General features: G+C 46.7%; 1 protein-coding gene across 1 annotated transcript in view; it reads left to right on the top strand.

Moving 5' to 3' along the window:
- lrpap1 (low density lipoprotein receptor-related protein associated protein 1) overlaps window positions 1–22889 on the top strand; it is a 47184-nt gene that overhangs the window by 15562 nt on the left and 8733 nt on the right. The window contains exons 4-5 of the mRNA XM_070894580.1: window positions 477–597; window positions 1525–1680. Of these exons, the coding sequence (XP_070750681.1) occupies window positions 477–597; window positions 1525–1680 (277 nt within the window). The remainder of the gene's footprint in view (window positions 1–476; window positions 598–1524; window positions 1681–22889) is intronic.

Below are 22889 nucleotides of genomic sequence, written 5' to 3'. Positions count from 1 at the left end.
CATGGTTTTCAACAGTAATTCAGAGAGCTCGAAAGATAGAAATCGAAAATCCACTCTCTATACACAGTTTAGGCTGATCCCCTGCACTGCGTATTAATAAAGTCTGTTCTGTATACCCCACAACCAAGTGTCTCGTGCTTAACTCGAAACGTGTTGTTGTGATCCAGAGAAGGAGGAAAGAGGTTGACTGCTAACGAGGTCAAGGAATTATTTTTAAATAACTATCGCACTACCGAAAGCAGTTTTAATTTCTCCCTGACAACATGCCACAGTTGTGAAGAGGCTGTGGGGGTAAGGGGTGCTAGTCCTTCAGTTACACCAGCTAAAGAAAAAGCTGACGGGGAAAGTTTCCCAATGACCGGTAGCTGAAGTTACAATCTTCTCATATGAGTATGGAAACTTTGAAGATAAATCACAGAGGGCAAGTACATGGCGTACCACTTAACTGTTGGCACCTTACCTGGACTTCTTGACAGGCAACAACCTCTGGGAAATTTAACGACGATGAGGTTCGAAAACTGCGCCGTGAGTTCCAGCATCACCAGGACAAAGTTGAGGAGTATCACATCCTGAGAGAGACTGTCAGCAGGAATGAAGGTATTGCAATTAGAACCACTGTCTAAATTACTCCAGATCAGGCTTTTATAGAACAATAATTATTCTCCCATCAATTCTTTTTTGAAATGACTTCAAAGTTACTACGGACTTGTAATCACGGTCCTGAGTAAGTTGTGTCTGATAATTGGTCATCCTGTACAGATTGGCGAAGATTTGTGTATTCACTTGAGGGGCAAAAGCGTCTGTCTATAAAATTTGGATTAAGAATTTCAAACTTGCCACTTGGTCCATGCGATCTTCCATCTAGTTTCGATTGCCTGAGGGGATCGGAGAGGAATTTTCCAGAGTATTTTTTCCCTTATTGGCCCTGGGTTTTTCTCTGTCTCTCCAAAGATTATATATGGCTGCAGGGGAGGAAGTAGGATATGTCTAGTCAGGATGATCTGGCCATCATGGTGTGGGGCAGGCTTGATGGACCAGCTGGTCTTTTCCTTCCCATCAATTTTGTATGTTTGTAACTTGGTTATAATGTGAGATTTGAAATTCTAAGATTGGGGCAGAGAATGTTAAGGGGATCTAATAGAAATGTTGAAAATTATGACACGGTTTCGAGGATAACAGCACAAGATTATTTGAGTCCTATCTACAACTAGAGACATAAACTTGGGGTTAGTACCAGAAATTGGAAGAGATTTCCTCAAAAGGTTATAAAATGCAGCACCACAAAACTATTGAAGCAAATCAAGTTACCACATTCAGAGGAAATTAGATAAACATTTGAACTAAAATATTAATGAGTGCTGAGAAAGAGTAAGAGATATGGGATTCAGTGTATGGCTCTAATGTGGAAGTAATGTAGGCACAGGTATGAGAGCTGAATGGTTCTGTGCCCAAATAATATAGTTCATGCACACTGGTAGAATGTGTGATTTGTTGAAACAAAATGTAACTCTTCGCTTAACCCAGACATTCATCAGAATGTGATCAGCCCATCGGAAGCCCACATGAAGGAAGATTTCCTGCACTCCAAGCATGCTGAGCTGAAGGATAAGCACCGTAACGTCCAAGCAAGTTTTGAGCGTTTGCGCACACTCATCCACCAAGGCTACGACGAGAACAGTGGTAAGGTTCCTTTTCTTTAGTAAAACAGTACATTGTCTTATTGGTAGAGTTTGGGGGCGCTCGTCCCCTTTGGGTTGACTGAGTCTCAAATTAACACATTTGTGGGAGGGCTGGTCATTCGCTTGAAGCAAAAGAAAAGGTACTTTTGATTATATAGCATCTTAATCCGTTGAATTCATAAGGGAATCAAGGGATTATGAAGGTAGAGATTAAGTAGATTGGGCCTATACTCGCTGGAGTTTAGAAGATAAAGAGGTGATCTCATTGAATCTTGCAAGATTATTAGAGGGTAGGTGCTGAGAGGTTGTTTCCCCTGGCTGGAGAATCTAGAACCAGGGGCTAGATTTTACACTTTTTTTTGCATGCATAACACCCACTTAACGTCCATTTTACAGCTGAAATGAGGCATAGTGCCCAGATATCACCCATTTAGCCACAAATTGGAAACTGACGCCCATTTTTCAGACACTTATCGCCGAGTGTTACTTTCGCCATGTGCGTAACGCCAGGAAAAAATAATACCGCCCACCCACTTTGTTTGTGTGGAATCCTCAAAATGGGCGAAATCAACGCCCATAATATCGCCCAGCATTACTTTCCGCACGTAATTAATGCCGAGATTCAATAATACCGACCGCCCACTTTATTTTGTCGTAAAGATCACATTTGCCAAAACTAACACCCAGGAGATTGCCAAGCGTCACTTTCACCACCTCGCGCACACCTCGCCCACAATTTCGCTCGCCCAAAAAACCGCTGGGAAAAAGTGGAACTAACCAGAACGACACTCAGCGGTATGGACGCCATGTTCTAAATCACATGTCGCATCATTTAAAAGGCTGCTCTGCTTCAACCTCGGGCGAGTTAGGATGTACTCTGGAGGTCTTTGGAGGTAATGTGAACATCTGAACAAACATCTTTATCATACTGTGAATGATTGGAATTTAATAGTTGTCTTCGTGGGGACATTCATTCTTTGTGGTCAATCGGAGGAAAACAGATAGCTATTGGAATAGGACCTGTCCTTTCTCGCCCTGTCTTGATGACCAATTACATGCTGCAGACTCGAGATGGCCGAAGGTATGCTCCACAGCATTATGTGCCCAATGTGAGGAGGACCAGATGTTACACCACCCACAAGTATAGGGAGAATCAATCTTATCTCAACTTGCCCGACACCACCTGCCTTCGGAGACTGCGCTTCCACAAAGAGGTTATCACTGAGATATGCCGGCTCATAAGGGGAGATCTGCAGCCTACCAGCGCCATCAGTACTGCACTGTCCGTCGAGGTCAAAGTCACCGCGGCACTGTCATTCTACGCATCGGGTTCTTTTCAGGCCTCAGCTGGCGACATTTGCGGTATATCTCAGCATGCCACACATTGCTGCATTAGACAGGTTACTGAAGCCCTGTATGCATGCAGGAGGGACTTTATCAGTTTCCCTATGACCAGTGAGGCTCAGACTGAGAGGGCTCTAGGATTCTCCAGAATTGCTAACTTCCCCAAGGTGCAGGGAGCAATAGACTGTACGCACATCATGATGCAGGCATCCTTTCAGGATGCAGAGCTTTTCAGGAACCGCTAGGGATTCCACTCCTGAATGTGCAACTCGTTGTCGACCACCAGCAGATTATTATGGCAGTGAATGCTAAATTTCTGGGCAGCATCCATGATGCTCACATCCTGCGTGAGAGCACTGTATCTGACTTGTTTAACAATCAGCCACAAGGTCGATGCTTGGTGACACAGGATATGGCCTTGCCACCTGGCTGATCACCCCGCTACATGATGCCCACACCAAAGCGGAGAAGCGATACGTCCAGAGCCACAGAGCCACTTGCAATATCGTGGAATGCTTGAGCAGCACTTTAGATGATTGGCCCACACTAGGAGGCGAGCTTCAATACCACCGTGAGCAGGTAGCTCAATTCGTGGTGGTGTGCTGCATGCTGCACAACTTGGCTATCAGGAGGGGACAAGAATTGCCAGAAGGGTGTGACGGTCCACCTCAGGAGAGAGAGAAAGAGAAGGACGAGGAGGTGGATGCTGACCTCGGGCCAAACAATCAGGCTGATGCTGAAGCCATGTCCCCACCCCCCTGTAGACTGCATGAAAAGGCCGTGGTGACATCAAAGCTGCGAGACTTTTGCGTCAGGAGCTCATGAATGAGCGCTTTGCCTGAAAGAAGGTTGATATTTACAAGGCTGACACACTGCTGGGTGTGCAAGTAATACATCAATGGTGGGTATTACCTTGGTGACAGTTAAAGTTTAGGTTGATTAAAGTTAAGTGTAATTATACCCTTTGATAAGGAACCACCAGTGTGTAACGGTGCAGCTATCTGAGCCAATGCGCAAAAAGGTTATGTTAAATAAAAAACATTTAAACCGAACATTTGTCTGAAATCATAAGTATATCTGTAAAAACCAACCCTCCCGACCCCCGTCCCCTTCTCATCCCCACCTCTACTCCTTCCCCTCCTGACTCCAAGCCGCCTGGCCGAGGAGTTCCTCAGGCACTGCTTCATTGGGGGGGAAATAACGGCCGAACCGCTACTTGGACGGAAACGGGAGAGGACGGTCCAGAGGTGTTTCTCCTGGCTCTCGCGTCATTGGCAATAGGGGTGTGGCACCTTAGGGTGCAGTGCTGCACTCCGGGACCACTGGGAGCCCTCTGCCACCAGTGTTCCTGGCTACCAGCTCCAGGGCCTCCACCATCCCTTCCATGTTATATATTATTTGTTGGACAAAAATTTGGTACCAACTATGTTCTGGGTGCTTGGGCTTTTTGCTGCTGATGAATCTCCCTTGTGCCTCCCACAACAGCCAAACAAGAACACACCACACCCACACACACTTTCAGTCCCTCTCTGCGCGCTCTCTCTCTCTCTCTCTCTCTCCTGTTCTGCGCATGTAATGATGACCCCTGACCTCCTGAATCACCTGAAATGAGCGTTGCCATGCCATTGCTAAGGACGGCGACACTTTAAGGCAGAAGGTCAGAGAGATTTAACGCCCATTTCAGATCGCTCGTGGTAACGCCTTATTTTTAAAATGGAGACTAGGGGCTTTGAGAATCGGCAACAAGTCGGCGATATGAAAACCCATTTTTACCGCCCACGCCGTAAATACCGCCCATTTTTGGACGATCTGCACAAAAGTGTAAAATCTAGCCCCAAGAGTCACAGACTCAGGATAAGGGGGCGGGTATTTAGGATTGAGATGAGAAATTTCTTAAGTGAGGGTTGTGAATCTCTAGAATTCTGTTGAAAAGAGGACTGTGGATGTTCAATCGTTGAGTATATTCATAGAAACATAGAAATTTACAGCACAGAAGGAGGCCATTTCTGCCCATCCTGTCCGCGCCGGATGACCAAGGGCTTATCCAGCCTAATCCCACTTTCCAGCTCTTGATCCGTAGCACTGTATGTTATGGCATTTTAAGTGCACATCTAATTATCTTTTAAATGTGGTGAGGGTTTCTGCCTCCACCACCCTTTCAGGCAGTGAGTTCCAGACCCCCACCACCCTATGAGTGACGACATTTCCCCTCGTTTCTCCTCTAAACCTTCCCCCAATTACTTTGAATCTATGCGCCCTGGTTGTTGACCCCTCTGCCGAGGGAAACTGGTCCTTCCTATCCACTCTATCCAGGCCCCTCATATATTATACACCTCAATCAGGTCTCCCCTTAGCCTCCTCTGTTCCAAAGAAAACAGACCCAGCATCTCCAGTCTTTCCTCATAGCCAAAATTCTCCAGTCCAGGCAACATTCTTGTGAATCTCCTTGGCACCCTTTCCAATGCAATCACATCTTTCCTGTAATGTGGTGACCAGAACTGCACACAGTACTCCAGCTGCGGCCTAACCAGTGTTTTATACAGTTCAAGCATAACCTCCTTGCTCTTGTATTCCATGCCTCGACTTATAAAGGCAAGTATTCCATATGCCTTTTTAACCACCTTATCAACCTGGCCTGCTACCTTCAGGGATCTGTGGACCTGCACTCCAAGGTCCCTTTGTTCCTCTACACTTTTCAGTGTTGTACCATTTAATGTGTATTCCCTTGCCTTGTTAGACCTCCTAAATGCATTACCTCACACTGATCCAGATTGAATTTCATTTTCCACTGTTCTGCGTACCTGACCAGTACATTGATATCTTCTTGCAATCCGCATCTTTCTTCTTTGTCAACCACACAGCCTATTTTAGTGTCATTTGCAAACTTCTTAATCATACCCCCAACTTTTAAGTTCAAGTCATTGATATATACCACAAAAAGCAAGGGACCCAGCACTGAGCCCTGTGGAACCCCATTGGATTTGCCTTCCAGTCACAAAAACACCCATCAACCATTACTCCTTGCTTCCTGCTTCTGAGCCAATTTTGGATCCAACTTGCCACTTTACCCTGGATCCCATGGGCTATTACTTTCATGTGGCCATGTGGGACCTTATCAAAAGCTTTGCTAAAATCCATATACACCATATCATACACACTGCCCTCATCAAGCTCCCTGGTTATCTCCTCTCAAGATTCAATCAAGTTAGTCAGACATGACCTTCCCTTGACAAATTCATGCCGACTGTCCTTGATTAATCTATGTTTTTCCAAATGAAGATTTATCTTAGAAACATAGAAACATAGAAAATAGGTGCAGGAGTAGGCCATTCGGCCCTTCTAGCCTGCACCGCCATTCAATGAGTTCATGGCTGAACATTCAACTTCAGTACCCCATTCCTGCTTTCTCGCCATACCCCTTGATCCCCCTAGCAGTAAGGACCTCATCTAACTCCTTTTTGAATATATTTAGTGAATTGGCCTCAACAACTTTCTGTGGTAGAGAATTCCACAGGTTCACCACTCTCTGGGTGAAGAAGTTCCTCCGCATCTCGGTCCTAAATGGCTTACCCCTTATCCTTAGACTGTGACCCCTGGTTCTGGACTTCCCCAACATTGGGAACATTCTTCCTGCATCTAACCTGTCTAACCCCGTCAGAATTTTATATGTTTCTATGAGGTCCCCTCTCATTCTTCTGAACTCCAGTGAATACAAGCCCAGTTGATCCAGTCTTTCTTGATAGGTCAGTCCCGCCATCCCGGGAATCAGTCTGGTGAACCTTCGCTGCACTCCCTCAATAGCAAGAATGTCCTTCCTCAGGTTAGGAGACCAAAACTGTACACAATACTCCAGGTGTGGCCTCACCAATGCCCTGTACAACTGTAGCAACACCTCCCTGCCCCTGTACTCAAATCCCCTTGCTATGAAGGCCAACATGCCATTTGCTTTCTTAACCGCCTGCTGCACCTGCATGCCAACCTTCAATGACTGATGTACCATGACACCCAGGTCTCTTTGCACCTCCCCTTTTCCTAATCTGTCACCATTCAGATAATAGTCTGTCTCTCTGTTTTTACCACCAAAGTGGATAACCTCACATTTATCCACATTATACTTCATCTGCCATGCATTTGCCCACTCACCTAACCTATCCAAGTCGCTCTGCAGCCTCACAGCATCCTCCTCGCAGCTCACACTGCCACCCAACTTAGTGTCATCCGCAAATTTGGAGATACTACATTTAATCCCCTCATCTAAATCATTAATGTACAGTGTAAACAGCTGGGGCCCCAGCACAGAACCTTGCGGTACCCCACTAGTCACTGCCTGCCATTCTGAAAAGTACCCATTTACTCCTACTCTTTGCTTCCTGTCTGACAACCAGTTCTCAATCCATGTCAGTACACTACCCCCAATCCCATGTGCTCTAACTTTGCACATCAATCTCTTGTGTGGGACCTTGTCGAACGCCTTCTGAAAGTCCAAATATACCACATCAACTGGTTCTCCCTTATCCACTCTACTGGAAACATCCTCAAAAAATTCCAGAAGATTTGTCAAGCATGATTTCCCTTTCACAAATCCATGCTGACTTGGACCTATCATGTCACCTCTTTCCAAATGCACTGCTATGACATCCTTAATAATTGATTCCATCATTTTACCCACTACCGATGTCAGGCTGACCGGTCTATAATTCCCTGTTTTCTCTCTCCCTCCTTTTTTAAAAAGTGGGGTTACATTGGCTACCCTCCACTCCATAGGAACTGATCCAGAGTCAATGGAATGTTGGAAAATGACTGTCAACGCATCCACTATTCCCAAGGCCACCTCCTTAAGTACTCTGGGATGCAGTCCATCAGGCCCTGGGGATTTATCGGCCTTCAATCCCATCAATTTCCCCAACACAATTTCCCGGCTAATAAGGATTTCCCTCAGTTCCTCCTCCTTACTAGACCCCCCGACCCCTTTTATAATCTTGTCCCTTAGGATTTAAAAAAATAATTTTCCAGTCACCGAGGTTAGGCTGACTGGCCTGTAATTACTTGGTCTATCCCTTTCTCCCTTTTTAAACAAACATACAACATTAGCAATCCAGTCCTCTGGCACTGCACCTGTAGCCAGAGAGGATTGGAAAATGATGGTCAGAGTCTCTGCTATTTCCTCTTTTGCTTCTCTTAGCAGCCTGGGATGCATTTTATCTGGGCCTAGGGATTTATTCAATTTCAGAGCTGCTAAGCCCCTTAATACTTCCTCCCTCTCTGTTTATCTCATCTAATATTTCACACTTCTCCTCCCTCATTACAAAGTCTGCATCGCCCATCTCATTTGTGAAAACGGATGCAAAATATTTATTAAGAATCCTACCCACATCTTCTGCCTCCTCCCACAGCTTTCCTTTATTGTCTCTAATAGGTTCCATGCTTTCTCTAGTTATCCTCTTGCTCTTAATGTATTAATAAAACATCTTTGAATTTTACTTGCCAACATTCTTTCATGTTCTTTCTTTGCTTTCCTGATACCTTTTTTAATTGCACCCCTGCACGACTTATACTCCTCTAGAGTCTGTAGTATTGACTTCTCGGTATCTGTCAGAGCTTCCCTTTTTTTTCTTTATCTTACCCTGTATGTCCCTTGACGTCCAGGGGGCTCTAGATTTGATAGCCCAACCCTTTTTTATTTTAAGGGAACATACTTGCTCAGTACCCTCAGGATCCCCTCCTTGAATGCCTCCCATTTCTCTGACACTGATTTACCATCAAGTAGCTGTTTCTAGTCCACTTTGGCCAAATCCCAATTGAGAACTTTTATTCTTGGTCCCACTTTGTCCTTTTCCATAACTACCCTAAATCTTACTGAATTATGATCACTAGCAACAAAATACTCTCCCACTGATACCCTTTCCACCTGCCCCTCCTCATTCCCCAAAACCAAGTCCAGAACCGCCCCCTCTCTTGTTGAACTTGTTGCATACTGGCTAAAAAAAAGTTCTCCTGAAAACATTCAAGGCTGAGCTTGATTGATGTTTGGACACTAAGGGAATTAAGTGATATGGAGATCGGGTGGGAAAGTGGAGTTGAGGTAATGATCAGCCATGCTATTGAATGGCGGAGCAGGCTCGATGGGTCGAATGGCCTAGTCCTGCTCCTATTTCTTATGTTATGTTATTGAATGGCGGAGCAGGCTCGAGGGGCCGTGTGACCTTCTCCTAATTTTTATCCTTAAATGTCTCCAGTGCTTCACGCAGTGAATTGGTCGGATTTCCTTTAAGTGCTGGAGCTTATTGGAGGCAAACATAGCAGCCAATTCTGTGCCTGTAACATCCAACAAACAGGAGCAAAATGGCTGACCAGTTAAATTGATTGCCTCTTCAGGATTGTTTAGACTATTTTTTCACCAAGAATCTGGGAGAAGAAAATAACTTTTCAATGTTGGTATTTCAAAGTAGCCTATTCACAGCAGTTTAAGGAGGAAAAGGACCAAAATGTGTTTTTTATTGCTTAATGGAAGTCTTGAGGGTAAAGAAGTATCAATGAGCAGCTGTCCTCCACTTCCAATCAAAGTTGTAATTTAAAGATTAATCTTCCACCGGGGCAAGAAGATGCGAAACCAAGCTCGCACCAAAACATAAAGGCATTTATTCATCTTTTGAAAGGCAGACACATGTGTCTGGAACCTTAACTATAGAAGGCTTCATTAATTGTGCCAAAAATAAATATCATAAATAATTTCTGAAAGTGTTTTGTTCCTATAAAAAAAAAACAATAAGCAATTTGTTAGCTTGTCATAATGATTGACTTCACACCAATTGCATGGTGAAATCTCTGGTCCCAGGCACTCTGGCAGGACTTCCTCTTTGGCCGCAGGAGTTTTTTTTTTTTAAAGAGATGCAGGTCGTCAGCTCCAGCAAAGGCTGCAAAGTCAAGTCAGGTTTTAAACAGAAAGCTGAGGGGGTGAAATTTGACCAGGCTCATTCTTAATAGAGTGTATAACCTGGGTGGGAGGGGGGGTGGGGGGTGGATAATGCAGTGTATAACCCGGGTGGGGGGTGGCGACAGAAAGAGTGCAGTGTATAACCCGGGGGCGGGGCGGGGAGGGGGATGTCACCTGTGCGATTTGAACTCTCGGTCTCTGAGCTGGTAGTCTAGTTCCATCACCATCACCCCCCCCCACCCCCCCAGGCCAGGTAACCTGCAAACTAACTGTCCCTGACCTAATTGGCATTGTTCGTGGGCTACAGGTGCTATGGGTTCATGCTGCCATTCTCGATCTTGTTTCTCAAAGTCTTGGACTGACAGAAAGAGATGTCTGAGTGATTGTGTCTCTCTTTGTCAAACTGCTTCCCCAAAGTGGGCAGGGGAGGTGAGTGAGACAAGTACTACCGTCCCTCCTCAGCCCCGCTTAATTCTGAGCAGTGAGGATATGTCCACTGAGATGCCAATCAGATTACCTTTGATGAAAAGCTGTCTCCTTGATGTGGAAGCTTTGACGCATGTATGTCTGTTCAACTAAGCTACCTGCCAAATATAATGAATAAAAACCATTCTGTCGTAATGGGAAGAAATATCTAGGACCAGTTCGTAACTTCATTATCTCTAAAGTATGTAACATGCTGAAATAAATAGTCTCTCAAGGCTGGAATGTCTGGTATCCCAACTCACAACCATCTTAATCAACATTCCAAATGGCTTGTGTATCTCTGGGAGATAACCCTTCCAGCTGAATCTGACCTCTCATCAATGAATATATGTCAAAGCACCCATTTAGGACTGTTGGGACTGTTTTACCCTGGAACAGAGGTTAAGAGGTGACATAATAGAGCTTTTCAAGATGATGAGAGGTTTTGATAAAGTAGATCGAGAAAAATTATTCCCTCTTGCGACTGGGTCAGTAACCAGAGGTCATGGATTCAATATCATTGGCAAAAGATCTAGAGGGGAGATGAGGAGAAATGTTTTCACTAGAGAGGCCAAGAACGGAGAGGTGCTCATCAAGGACATAGAGGCAGTCAATGCCCGCTGGAAGGAGCACTTTGAGGATCTCCTTAACCGAGACTCTGTCTTCAACGTGAGTGTCCTCGACTCCATCCCACAGCATGCCACCCACCACCATCTCAACACAACCCCAGCCCGGCACGAGGTTGAAAAGCCATCCGACAACTGAAGAGCAACAAGGCATCAGGAGCAGATGGAATTCCCGCCGAAGCACTAAAACATGGCGGAAAAGCACTACTGGCGTGGATTCATGACCTCATCTCTCATCTGGAAGGAGGAGATCATGCCAGGAGATCTCAAACGCTGTAATCGTGACCATCTTCAAGAAAGGTGACAAGTCTGACTGCGATAACTACAAAGGAATCTCCCTGCTGTCAACTACCGAAAAAGTCATCGCAAGAATCCTCAATCACCACCTCCCTGTGGCTGAAGAACTCCTCCCAGAGTCGCAATGCGGGTTCCGCCCACTAAGGGGCACAATGGACATGATCTTCACCGCGCGGCAGATAGAAGAGTAATGCAGGGAACAGCACCAACCCCTGTACATGGCCTTCTATCGTCAACACCTTCACCGAGGCGTATGAGAGCATAGGCCTCACACTAACCATATGTAAGACAAAGGTCCTCTGCCAAACTGCCCCCGCCACACAGCACTGCCCCTCGCTCCCCCACCAGGTTATCAAAGTCCACGACGAGGCCTTGGACAACGTGGACCATTTTTCATACCTCGGGAGCCTACTGTCAACAAGGGCAGTCATCGACGACGAGGTCCAACACCACCTTCAGTGTGCCAGTGCAACCGTCGGTCGCCTGAAGAAGAGTGTGTTTTGAAGACCAGAACCTCAAACCCGGCACCATGCTCGTGGTCTGCAGAGTCCTTCCTCCTACATGGCTCAGAGACATGGACTATGTATAGCATGCACCTCAAAGCACTGGAGAAGTACCACCAACGTTGCCTCCGCAAGATCCTGCCAATCCATTGGCAGGATAGGCGCACCAACGTCTGTGTTCTCGCTCAGGCCAATATCCCCAGCATCGAAGAATTGACCACGCTCGATCAGCTCCGCGGGATGGGCCACTTTGTCCACATGCCTGACATGAGACTCCCAAAGCAAGCACTCTACTCTGAGCTCCGACACGGCAAGCGAGTCCCAGGTGGGCAGAGGGAAACGGTTCAAGGACACCCTCAAAGCCTTTTTGAAAAAGTGCAACATCCCCACCAACCCCTGGGAATCCCTGGCCCAAGACCGCCCAAAGTGGAGGAAAAGCATCTGGGAAGGCGCTGAACACCCGGAGTCTCTTTGCCGAGAGCAAGCTGAAGCCAAGCATCGACAGTGGAAGGAGCGCACGGCAACCCAGGCACCCCAACCACCGTCTGCCTCACCTGTAACAGACTGTCGGTCCCGCATTGGACTCTTCAGTCACCTGAGAACTCATTTTTAGTGTGGAAGCAAGTCATCCTCGACTCCGAGGGACTGCCTATGATAATGACGATGTCGGATCTGGAACGCGCTACCTGAAGCGGTGATGGAAGCTGATTCCAGCAATAATTTTATAAGGAAGTTGGACAAGTACTTGAGGATAAGGAACTTACCGGGTTTCGGACAAAAAGCAGAGGGGTGGGACTAAGCACGACTGCTCTTTCAAAGAGCCAGCACAGGCACGACTGGCCAAATGGCGGCCTTCTATGCTGTAAGTTTCTAAGAACCTGAACTTGGTCAATGCTAAGGCCTGCCCAAGTACCGTCCAAAGGACTCAAGAGACCTGGCATTACTTTGGCAGGGAGATTCCTCCAAAAGATCTGCAAAGACCACCCGGCGGCAAAAGAACGACTTGTGCTGTGAATCTGGGCGGCAGCGGGTAGGAGCTCCCAATCTCGGCGGCAAATGCAATTCTCGCCAAAGTGCCGCCGAGGATTAAGTCGTGGGGGTTGGGAGGGTATCTCCTCTAAACCCCCCCCAATTACTTTAAATCTATGTGCCCTGGTTGTTGACCTTTCTGCCGAGGGAAACTGGTCCTTCCTATCCACCCTATCCAGGCCCCTCATATATTATACACCTCAATCAGGTCTCCCCTTAGCCTCCTCTGTTCCAAAGAAAACAGACCCAGCATCTCCAGTCTTTCCTCATAGCCAAAATTCTCCAGTCCAGGCAACATTCTTGTAAATCTCCTCTGCACCCTTTCCAATGCAATCACATCTTTCCTGTAATGTGGTGACCAGAACTGCACACAATACTCCAGCTGCGGCCTAACCAGTGTTTTATACAGTTCAAGCATAACCTCCTTGCTCTTGTATTCCATGCCTCGACTTATAAAGGCAAGTATTCCATATGCCTTTTTAACCACCTTATCAACCTGGCCTGCTACCTTCAGGGATCTGTGGACCTGCACTCCAAGGTCCCTTTGTTCCTCTACACTTTTCAGTGTTGTACCATTTAATGTGTATTCCCTTGCCTTGTTAGACCTCCCTAAAATACATTACCTCACACTGATCCAGATTGAATTTCATGTTCTGCGTACCTGACCAATACATTGATATCTTCTTGCAATCCGCATCTTTCTTCTTCTTTGTCAACCACTCAGCCTATTTTAGTGTCATTTGCAAACTTCTTAATCATACCCCCAACATTTAAGTTCAAGTCATTGATATATACCACAAAAAGCAAAGGACCCAGCACTGAGCCCTGTGGAACCCCATTGGATTTGCCTTCAAGTCACAAAAACACCCATCAACCATTACTCTTTGCTTCCTGCCTCTGAGTCAATTTTGGATCCAACTTGCCACTTTACCCTGGATCCCATGGGCAATTACTTTCATGTGGCCATGTGGGACCTTATCAAAAGCTTTGCTAAAATCCATATACACCATATCATACACACTGCCCTCATCAAGCTCCCTGGTTATCTCCCCTCAAAATTCAATCAAGTTAGTCAGACACGACCTTCACTTGACAAATCCATGCCGACTGTCCTTGATTGATCTATGTTTTTTCAAATGAAGATTTATCTTGTCCCTTAGGATTTAAAAAAATAATTTTCCAGTCACCGAGGTTAGGCTGACTGGCCTGTAATTACTTGGTCTATCCCTTTCTCCCTTTTTAAACAAACATACAACATTAGCAATCCAGTCCTCTGGCACTGCACCTGTAGCCAGAGAGGATTGGAAAATGATAGTCTTTTGCTTCTCTTAGCAGCCTGGGATGCATTTCATCCGGGCCTGGGGATTTATTCACTTTCAGAGCTGCTAAGCCCCTTAATACTTCCTCTCGCTCTCTGTTTATCTCATCTAATATTTCACACTCCTCCTCCCTCATTACAAAGTCTGCATCGCCCATCTCGTTTGTTAAGAATCCTATCCACATCTTCTTGGTGAGGCCACACCTGGAGTATTGTGTACAGTTTTGGTCTCCTAACTTGAGGAAGGACGTTCTTGCTATTGAGGGAGTGCAGCGACGATTCACCAAACTGATTCCCGGGATGGTGGGACTGACCTATCAAGAAAGACTGGATCAACTGGGCTTGTATTCACTGGAGTTCAGAAGAATGAGAGGGGACCTCATAGAAACGTTTAAAATTCTGATGGGTTTAGACAGGTTAGATGCAGGAAGAATGTTCCCAATGTTGGGGAAGTCCAGGACCAAGGGTCACAGTCTAAGGATAAGGGGTAAGCCATTTAGGACCGCAATGAGGAGAAACTTCTTCACCCAGAGAGTGGTGAACCTGTGGCATTCTCTACCACAGAAAATAGTTGAGGCCAATTCACTAAATATATTCAAAAGGGAGTTAGATGAAGTCCTTACTACTAGGGGGATCAAGGGGTATGGTGAGAAAGCAGGAAGGGGGTACTGAAGTTGCATGTTCAGCCATGAACTCATTGAATGGCGGTGCAGGCTAGAAGGGCTGAATGGCCTACTCCTGCACCTATTTTCTATGTTTCTATGTTTCTGCCTCCTCCTCCACAGCTTTCCTTTATTGTCTCTAATACGTCCCACGCTTTCTCTAGTTATCTTCTTGCTCTTAATGTATTAATAAAACATCTTTGAATTTTACTTACCAACATTCTTTCATGTTCTTTCTTTGCTTTCCTGATACCTTTTTTAATTGCACCCCTGCACGACTTATACTCCTCTAGAGTCTGCAGTATTGACTTCTCGGTATCTGTCAGAGCTTCCCTTTTTTTCTTTATCTTGCCCTGTATGTCCCTTGACATCCAGGGGGCTCTAGATTTGATAGCCCCACCCTTTTTATTTTAAGGGAACATACTTGCTCAGTACCCTCAGGATCCCCTCCTTGAATGCCTCCCATTTCTCTGACACTGATTTACCATCAAGTAGCTGTTTCCAGTCCACTTTGGCCAAATTCCACTTGAGAACTTTTATTCTTGGTCCCACTTTGTCCTTTTCCATAACTACCCTAAATCTTACTGAATTATGATCGCTAGCAACAAAATACTCTCCCACTGATACCCTTTCCACCTGCCCCTCTTCATTCCCCAAAACCAAGTCCAGAACCGCCCCCTCCCTTGTTGGACTTGTTCCATACTCAAAAAAAAAAAAAAAAGTTCTGAAAACATTCAAGGCTGAGATTGATTGATGTTTGGACACTAAGGGAATTAAGTGATATGGGGATCGGGTGGGAAAGTGGAGTTGAGGTAATGATCAGCCATGCTATTGAATGGCGGAGCAGGCTCGAGGGGTCGAATGTCCTAGTCCTGCTCCTATTTCTTATGTTATGTTATTGAATGGCGGAGCAGGCTCGAGGGGCCGTGTGGCCTTCTCCTAAATTTTATCCTTAAATGTCTCCAGGGCCTCACGCAGTGAATTGGTCGGATTTCCTTTAAGTGCTGGAGCTCATTGGAGGCAAACATAGCAGCCAATTCTGTTCTGTAACATCCAACAAACAGGAGCAAAATGGCTGACCAGTTAAATTGATTGCCTCTTCAGGATTGTTTAGACTATTTTTTCACCAAGAATCTGGGAGAAGAAAATAACTTTTCAATGTTGGTATTTCAAAGTAGCCTATTCACAGCAGTTTAAGGAGGAAAAGGACCAAAATGTGTTTTTTATTGCTTAATGGAAGTCTTGAGGGTAAAGAAGTATCAATGAGCAGCTGTCCTCCACTTCCAATCAAAGTTGTAATTTAAAGATTAATCTTCCACCGGGACAAGAAGATGCGAAACCAAGCTCGCACCAAAACATAAAGGCATTTATTCATCTTTTGAAAGGCAGACACATGTGTCTGGAACCTTAACTATAAAAGGCTTCATTAATTGTGCCAAAAATAAATATCATAAATAATTTCTGAAAGTGTTTTGTTCCTATATAAAAAAAACAATAAGCAATTTGTTAGCTTGTCATAATGATTGACTTCACACCAATTGCATGGTGAAATCTCTGGTCCCAGGCACTCTGGCAGGACTTCCTCTTTGGCCGCCGGAGTTTTTTTTAAAAAGAGATGCAGGTAGTCAGCTCCAGCAAAGGCTGCAAAGTCAAGTCAGGTTTTAAACAGAAAGCTGAGGGGGTGAAATTTGACCAGGCTCATTCTTAATAGAGTGTATAACCTGGATGGGAGGGGGGGGTGGGGGGTGGATAATGCAGTGTATAACCTGGGTGGGGGGTGGCGAGAGAAAGAGTGCAGTGTATAACCCGGGGGCGGGGCGGGGAGGGGGATGTAACCTGTGCGATTTGAACTCTCGGTCTCTGAGCTGGTAGTCTAGTTCCATCACCAACTCCATCATCCCCCCCACAGGCCAGGTTACATGCAAACTAACTGTCCCTGACCTAATTGGCATTGTTCGTGGGCTACAGGTGCTATGGGTTCATGCTGCCATTCTCGATCTTGTTTCTCAAAGTCTTGGACTGACAGAAAGAGATGTCTGAGTGATTGTGTCTCTCTTTGTCAAACTGCTTCCCCAAAGTGGGCAGGGGAGGTGAGTGAGAAAGGAATTCCCTCCCTCCTCAGCCCCTCTTAATTCTGGGCAGTGAGGATATGTCCACTGAGATGCCAATCAGATTACCTTTGATGAAAAGCTGTCTCCTTGATGTGGAAGCTTTGACGCATGTATGTCTGTTCAACTAAGCTACCTGCCAAATATAATGAATAAAAACCATTCTGTCGTAATGGGAAGAAATATCGAGGACCAGTCCGTAACTTCATTATCTCTAAAGTATGTAACATGCTGAAATAAAAAGTCTCTCAAGGCTGGAATGTCTGGTATCCCAACTGACAACCATCTTAATCAACATTCCAAATGGCTTGTGTATCTCTGGGAGATAACCCTTCCAGCTGAATCTGACCTCTTATCAATGAATATATGTCAAAGCACCCATTTAGGACTGTTGGGACTGTTTTACCCTGGAACAGAGGTTAAGAGGTGACATAATAGAGCTTTTCAAGATGATGAGAGGTTTTGATAAAGTAGATCGAGAAAAATTATTCTCTCTTGCGACTGGGTCAGTAACCAGAGGTCATGGATTCAATATCATTGGCAAAAGATCGAGAGGGGAGATGAGGAGAAATGTTTTCACTAGAGAGGCCAAGAACGGAGAGGTGCTCATCAAGGACATAGAGGCAGTCAATGCCCGCTGGAAGGAGCACTTTGAGGATCTCCTTAACCGAGACTCTGTCTTCAACGTGAGTGTCCTCGACTCCATCCCACAGCATGCCACCCACCACCATCTCAACACAACCCCAGCCCGGCACGAGGTTGAAAAGCCATCTGACAACTGAAAAGCCACAAGGCATCAGGAGCAGAGATCTCTTATCTGGAAGGAGGAGATCATGCCAGGAGATCTCAAACGCTGTAGTCGTGACCATCTTCAAGAAAGGTGACGCGTCTGACTGCGGTAACTACAAAGGAATCTCCCTGCTGTCAACTACCGGGAAAGTCATCGCAAGAATCCTCAATCGCCACCTCCCTGTGGCTGAAGAACTCCTCCCAGAGTCGCAATGCGGGTTCCGCCCACTAAGGGGCACAATGGACATGATCTTCACCGCGCGGCAGATAGAAGAGTAATGCAGGGAACAGCACCAACCCCTGTACATGGCCTTCTATCGTCAACACCTTCACCGAGGCGTATGAGAGCATAGGCCTCACACTAACCATCTGTAAGACAAAGGACCTCTGTCAAACTGCACCCGCCACACAGCACTGCCCCCCGCTCCCCCACCAGGTTATCAAAGTCCACGACGAGGCCTTGGACAACGTGGACCATTTTCCATACCTCGGGAGCCTACAGTCAACAAGGGCAGACATCGACGACGAGGTCCAACACCGCCTTCAGTGTGCCAGTGCAACCGTCGGTCGCCTGAAGAAGAGTGTGTTTTGAAGACCAGAACCTCAAACCCGGCACCAAGCTCGTGGTCTGCAGAGTCCTTCCTCCTACATGGCTCAGAGACATGGACTATGTATAGCATGCACCTCAAAGCGCTGGAGAAGTACCACCACGTTGCCTCCGCAAGATCCTGCAAATCCATTGGCAAGATAGGCGCACCATTGTCGGTGTTGTCGCTCGGGCCAATATCCCCAGCATTGAAGAATTGACCACGCTCGATCAGCTCCGCTGGATGGGCCACATTGTCCACATGCCTGACATGAGACTCCCAAAGCAAGCACTCTACTCTGAGCTCCGACACGGCAAGCGAGTCCCTGGTGGGCGGAGGGAAACGGTTCAAGGACACCCTCAAAGCCTCCTTGAAAAAGTGCAACATCCCCACCAACCTCTGGGAATCCCTGGCCCAAGACAGTCCAAAGTGGAGGAAAAGCATCTGGTAAGGCGCTGAACACCCGGAGTCTCTTTGCCCAGAGCAAGCTGAAGCCAAGCATCGACAGCGGAAGGAGCGCACGGCAACCCAGGCACCCCAACCACCGTCTGCCTCACCTGTAACAGACTGTCGGTCCCGCATTGGACTCTTCAGTCACCTGAGAACTCATATTTTTAGTGTGGAAGCAAGTCATCCTCGACTCCGAGGGACTGCCTATGATAATGACGATGTCGGAATCTGGAACGCGCTACCTGAAGCGGTGATGGAAGCTGATTCCAGCAATAATTTTATAAGGGAGTTGGACAAGTACTTGAGGATAAGGAACTTACGGGGTTACGGACAAAAGGCAGAGTGGTGGGACTAAGCACGACTGCTCTTTCAAAGAGCCAGCACAGGCACGACTGGCCAAATGGCGGCCTTCTATGCTGTAAGTTTCTAAGGGCCTGAACTTGGTCAATGCTAAGGCCTGCCCAAGTGCCGTCCAAAGGACTGTCGAGGGATCTGGCATTACTTTGGCAGGGAGATTCCTCCAAAAGATCTGCAAAGACCACCCGGCGGCAAAAGAACGACTTGTGCTGTGAATCTGGGCGGCAGCGGGTAGGAGCTCCCAATCTCGGCGGAAAATGCAATCCTCACCAAAATGCCACCGAGGATTGAGTCGGGGGTGGGGGGGGAGGGGGCGGAGAAAGCACAGAAATAAAAATTTGCACCAAAAAAAACAAGGGAAAACATTCAGGGGACCCTATCCAGATGAAGCACTGCAAAAGAAATAAATAAGTTCACGAACCTTAATTTTGCAGGTCTTCATACTTACCGTTAGGGTTAGACCTGCCTCCATGCAGCGGTCCTTTCCCCTGCTGCCACTAGCGGAAGGCCCAGTGGAAATTGGCACCAAGGGGAGACTGTCCAAAAAACTCTGCGGTGGCGGGCGGTAAGGCCACGAAGTTTGGGCCCTATGATTCCAAGATGAAACTTGTGCTGAGATTTTGAATTTACCATTTGTTGATTTCTCAGGATGTATAATGCACTAATGGAAAAACCCAGAAGCTATAAAACATCAAAACATGGAAAATAGGTGCAGGAGTAGGCCATTCGGCCCTTCGAGCCTGCACCACCATTCAATAAGATCATGGCTGATCATTCACCTCAGTACCCCTTTCCTGCTTTCTCTCCATACCCCTTGATCCCTTTAGCCTTAAGGGCCACATCTAACTCCCTCTTGAATATATCTAACGAACTGGCATCAACAACTCTCTGCGGTAGAGAATTCTACAGGTTAACAACTCTCTGAGTGAAGAAGTTTCTCCTCATCTCGATCCTAAATGACTGACCCCTTATCCTTAGACTGTGTCCCCTGGCTCTGGGCTTCCCCAACATCGGGAACATTCTTCCTGCATCTAACCTGTCCAGTTCCGTCAGAAATTTATGTTTCTGAGAGATTCCCTCTCATTCTTCTAAACTCCAGTGAATACAGGCCTAGTCGATCCAATTTCCTCATGTCAGTCCTGCCATCCTGGGAATCAGTCTGGTAAACCTTCGCTGCACTCCCTCAATAGCAAGAACATCCTTCCTCAGATTAGGAGACCAAAACTGAACGCAATATTCCAGGTGAGGCCTCACCAAGGCCCTATACAAACTGCAGTAAGACCTCCCCGCTCCTATACTCAAATCCCCTAGCTATGAAGGCCAACATACCATTTTCCGCCTTCACTGCCTGCATCTACATGCCAACTTTCAATGACTGATGTACCATGACACCCAGGTCTCGCTGCACCTCCCCTTTTCCTAATCTGTCAACATTCAGATAATATTCTGCCTTCGTGTTTTTGCCACCAAAGTGGATAACCTCACATTTATCCACATTATACTGCATCTGCCATGCATTTGCCCACTCACCTAATGTGTCCAAGTGACCCTGCAGCCTCTTAGCATCCTCCTCACAGCTCACACTGCCACCCAGCTTCGTGTCATCTGCAAACTTGGAGATATTACACTCAATTCCTTCATCTAAATCATTGATGTATATTGTTTATAGTTGGGGTCCCAGTACTGAGCCCTGAGGCACCCCACTCATCACTGCCTGCCATTCTGAAAAGGACCCGTTTATCCCGACTCTTTGCTTCCTGTCTGCCGCCAGTTCTCTATCCAGGTCAATACATTACCCCCAATACCATGTGCTTTAATTTTGCACACCAATCTCTTGTGTGGGACCTTGTCAAAAGCTTTTGAAAGTCCAAATACACCACATCCACTGGTTCTCCCTTGTCCACTCTACTAGTTACATCCTCAAAAAATTCTAAAAGATTTGTCAAGCATGATTTCCCTGAGGGCAGGAAAGAGTGGGAGAGCTATAGTGGTAGTGGATTCTATTGTAAGGGGAATAGATAGACATTTCTGCGGCTGCAATCAAGACTCAAGGATGGTATGTTGCCTCCCTGGTGCAAGGGTCAAGGATGTCTCGGAGCGGTTGCAGGACATTTTGAAGGGGGAGGGTGAACAGACAGTTGTGGTGATTATAAGTACCAACGATATAGGTAAAAAATGGGATGAGGTCCTACAAGCTGAATTTAGGGAGCTAGGAGTTAAATTGAAAAGTAGGACCTCAAAAGTAGTAATCTCAGGATTGCTACCAGTGCCAGATGCTAGTCAGAGTAGGAATCGCAGGATAGCTCAGAATACGTGGCTTGAGGAAGGGAGGGATTCAAACTCCTGGGACATTGGAACCGGTTCTGGGGGAGGTGGGACTAGTACAAACTGGACGGTCTGTACCTGGGCAGTACCGGAACCAATGTCCAAGGGGGAGTGTTTGCTAGTGCTGTTGGGAGGAGTTAAACTAATATGGCAGGCGGAGCGGAGAGATCGAGGCGGCCTACCAAAGGCCCAGCATCGAGGAGAGGCTCGGGAGTTCGTGAGTCGGAGAGGCTCGGGAGTTCGTGAGTCAGAGAGGCGGAGCGGAGAGATCGAGGCAGCCGACAAAAGGCCCAGCATCAAGAAGAGGCTCGGGAGTTCGTGTGTCGGCGGAGGCGGAGCATTGTTGTTGCCAAATTAAGTTTATCTAAGGGTTAAGACATGGCAGGACAGCTCGGACACGTGTTATGCTCCTCCTGTACTTATGTGGGAAGTCAGGGACGCTTCCGGTGTCCCTGACGACTATGTGTGCGGGAAGTGTATCCGCCTCCAGCTCCTGACGGACCGCATTGCGGCACTGGAGCTGCGGGTGGATTCACTCTGGAGCGTGCACTATGCTGAGAATGACGTGAATAGCAAGTTGGTCTTACCGCAGGTAAAGGGTATACACAGCCAGATAGTGGATGGGTGACCAACAGGAAAAGCAGTGGAAGGAAGGTAATGCAGGGGTCCCCTGTAAAACAGATACACCGTTTTGGGTACTGTTGAGGAGGATGACTCATCAGGGGAGGGCAGCAGCAGCCAAGTTCATGGCACCGTGGGTGGCTCTGCTGCACAGGAGGGCAGGAAAAAGAGTGTGAGAGCTATAGTGATAGGGGATTCGATTGTAAGGGGAATAGATAGGCGTTTCTGCGGTCACAACCGAGACTCCAGGATGATATGTTGCCTCCCTGTTGCAAGGATCAAGGATGTCTCTGAGCAGGTGCAGGACATTCTGAAAAGGGAGGGTGAACAGCCAGTTGTCGTGCTGCATAATAGGATATAGGTAAAAAACGGGATGAGGTCCTACGAGACGAATTTAGGGAGCTAGGAGCTAAATTTAAAAAGTAGGACCTCAAAAGTAGTAATTTCAGGATTGCTACCAGTGCCACGTGCTAGTCAGAGTAGGAATCGCAGGATAGCTCAGATGAATACGTGGCTTGAGGAGTGGTGCAAGAGGGAGGGATTCAAATTCCTTGGACATTGGAACTGGTTCTGGGGGAGGTGGGACCAGTACAAACCGGACGGTCTGCACCTGGGCAGGATCAGAACCAATGTCCTAGGAGGAGTGTTTGCTAGTGCTGGCTGTTGGGGAGGAGTTAAACTAATATGGCAGGGGGATGGGAACCAATGCAGGGAGACAGAGGGAAATGAAATGGAGGCAGAAGCAAAGATAGAAAGGAGAATAATAAAAGTGGAGGGCAGAGAAACTCGAGGCAA

Source organism: Pristiophorus japonicus, chromosome 1, assembly GCF_044704955.1.
Source record: "Pristiophorus japonicus isolate sPriJap1 chromosome 1, sPriJap1.hap1, whole genome shotgun sequence".
NCBI lineage: Eukaryota > Metazoa > Chordata > Chondrichthyes > Pristiophoridae > Pristiophorus > Pristiophorus japonicus.
This window is presented reverse-complemented; position numbering and strand designations above follow the sequence as displayed.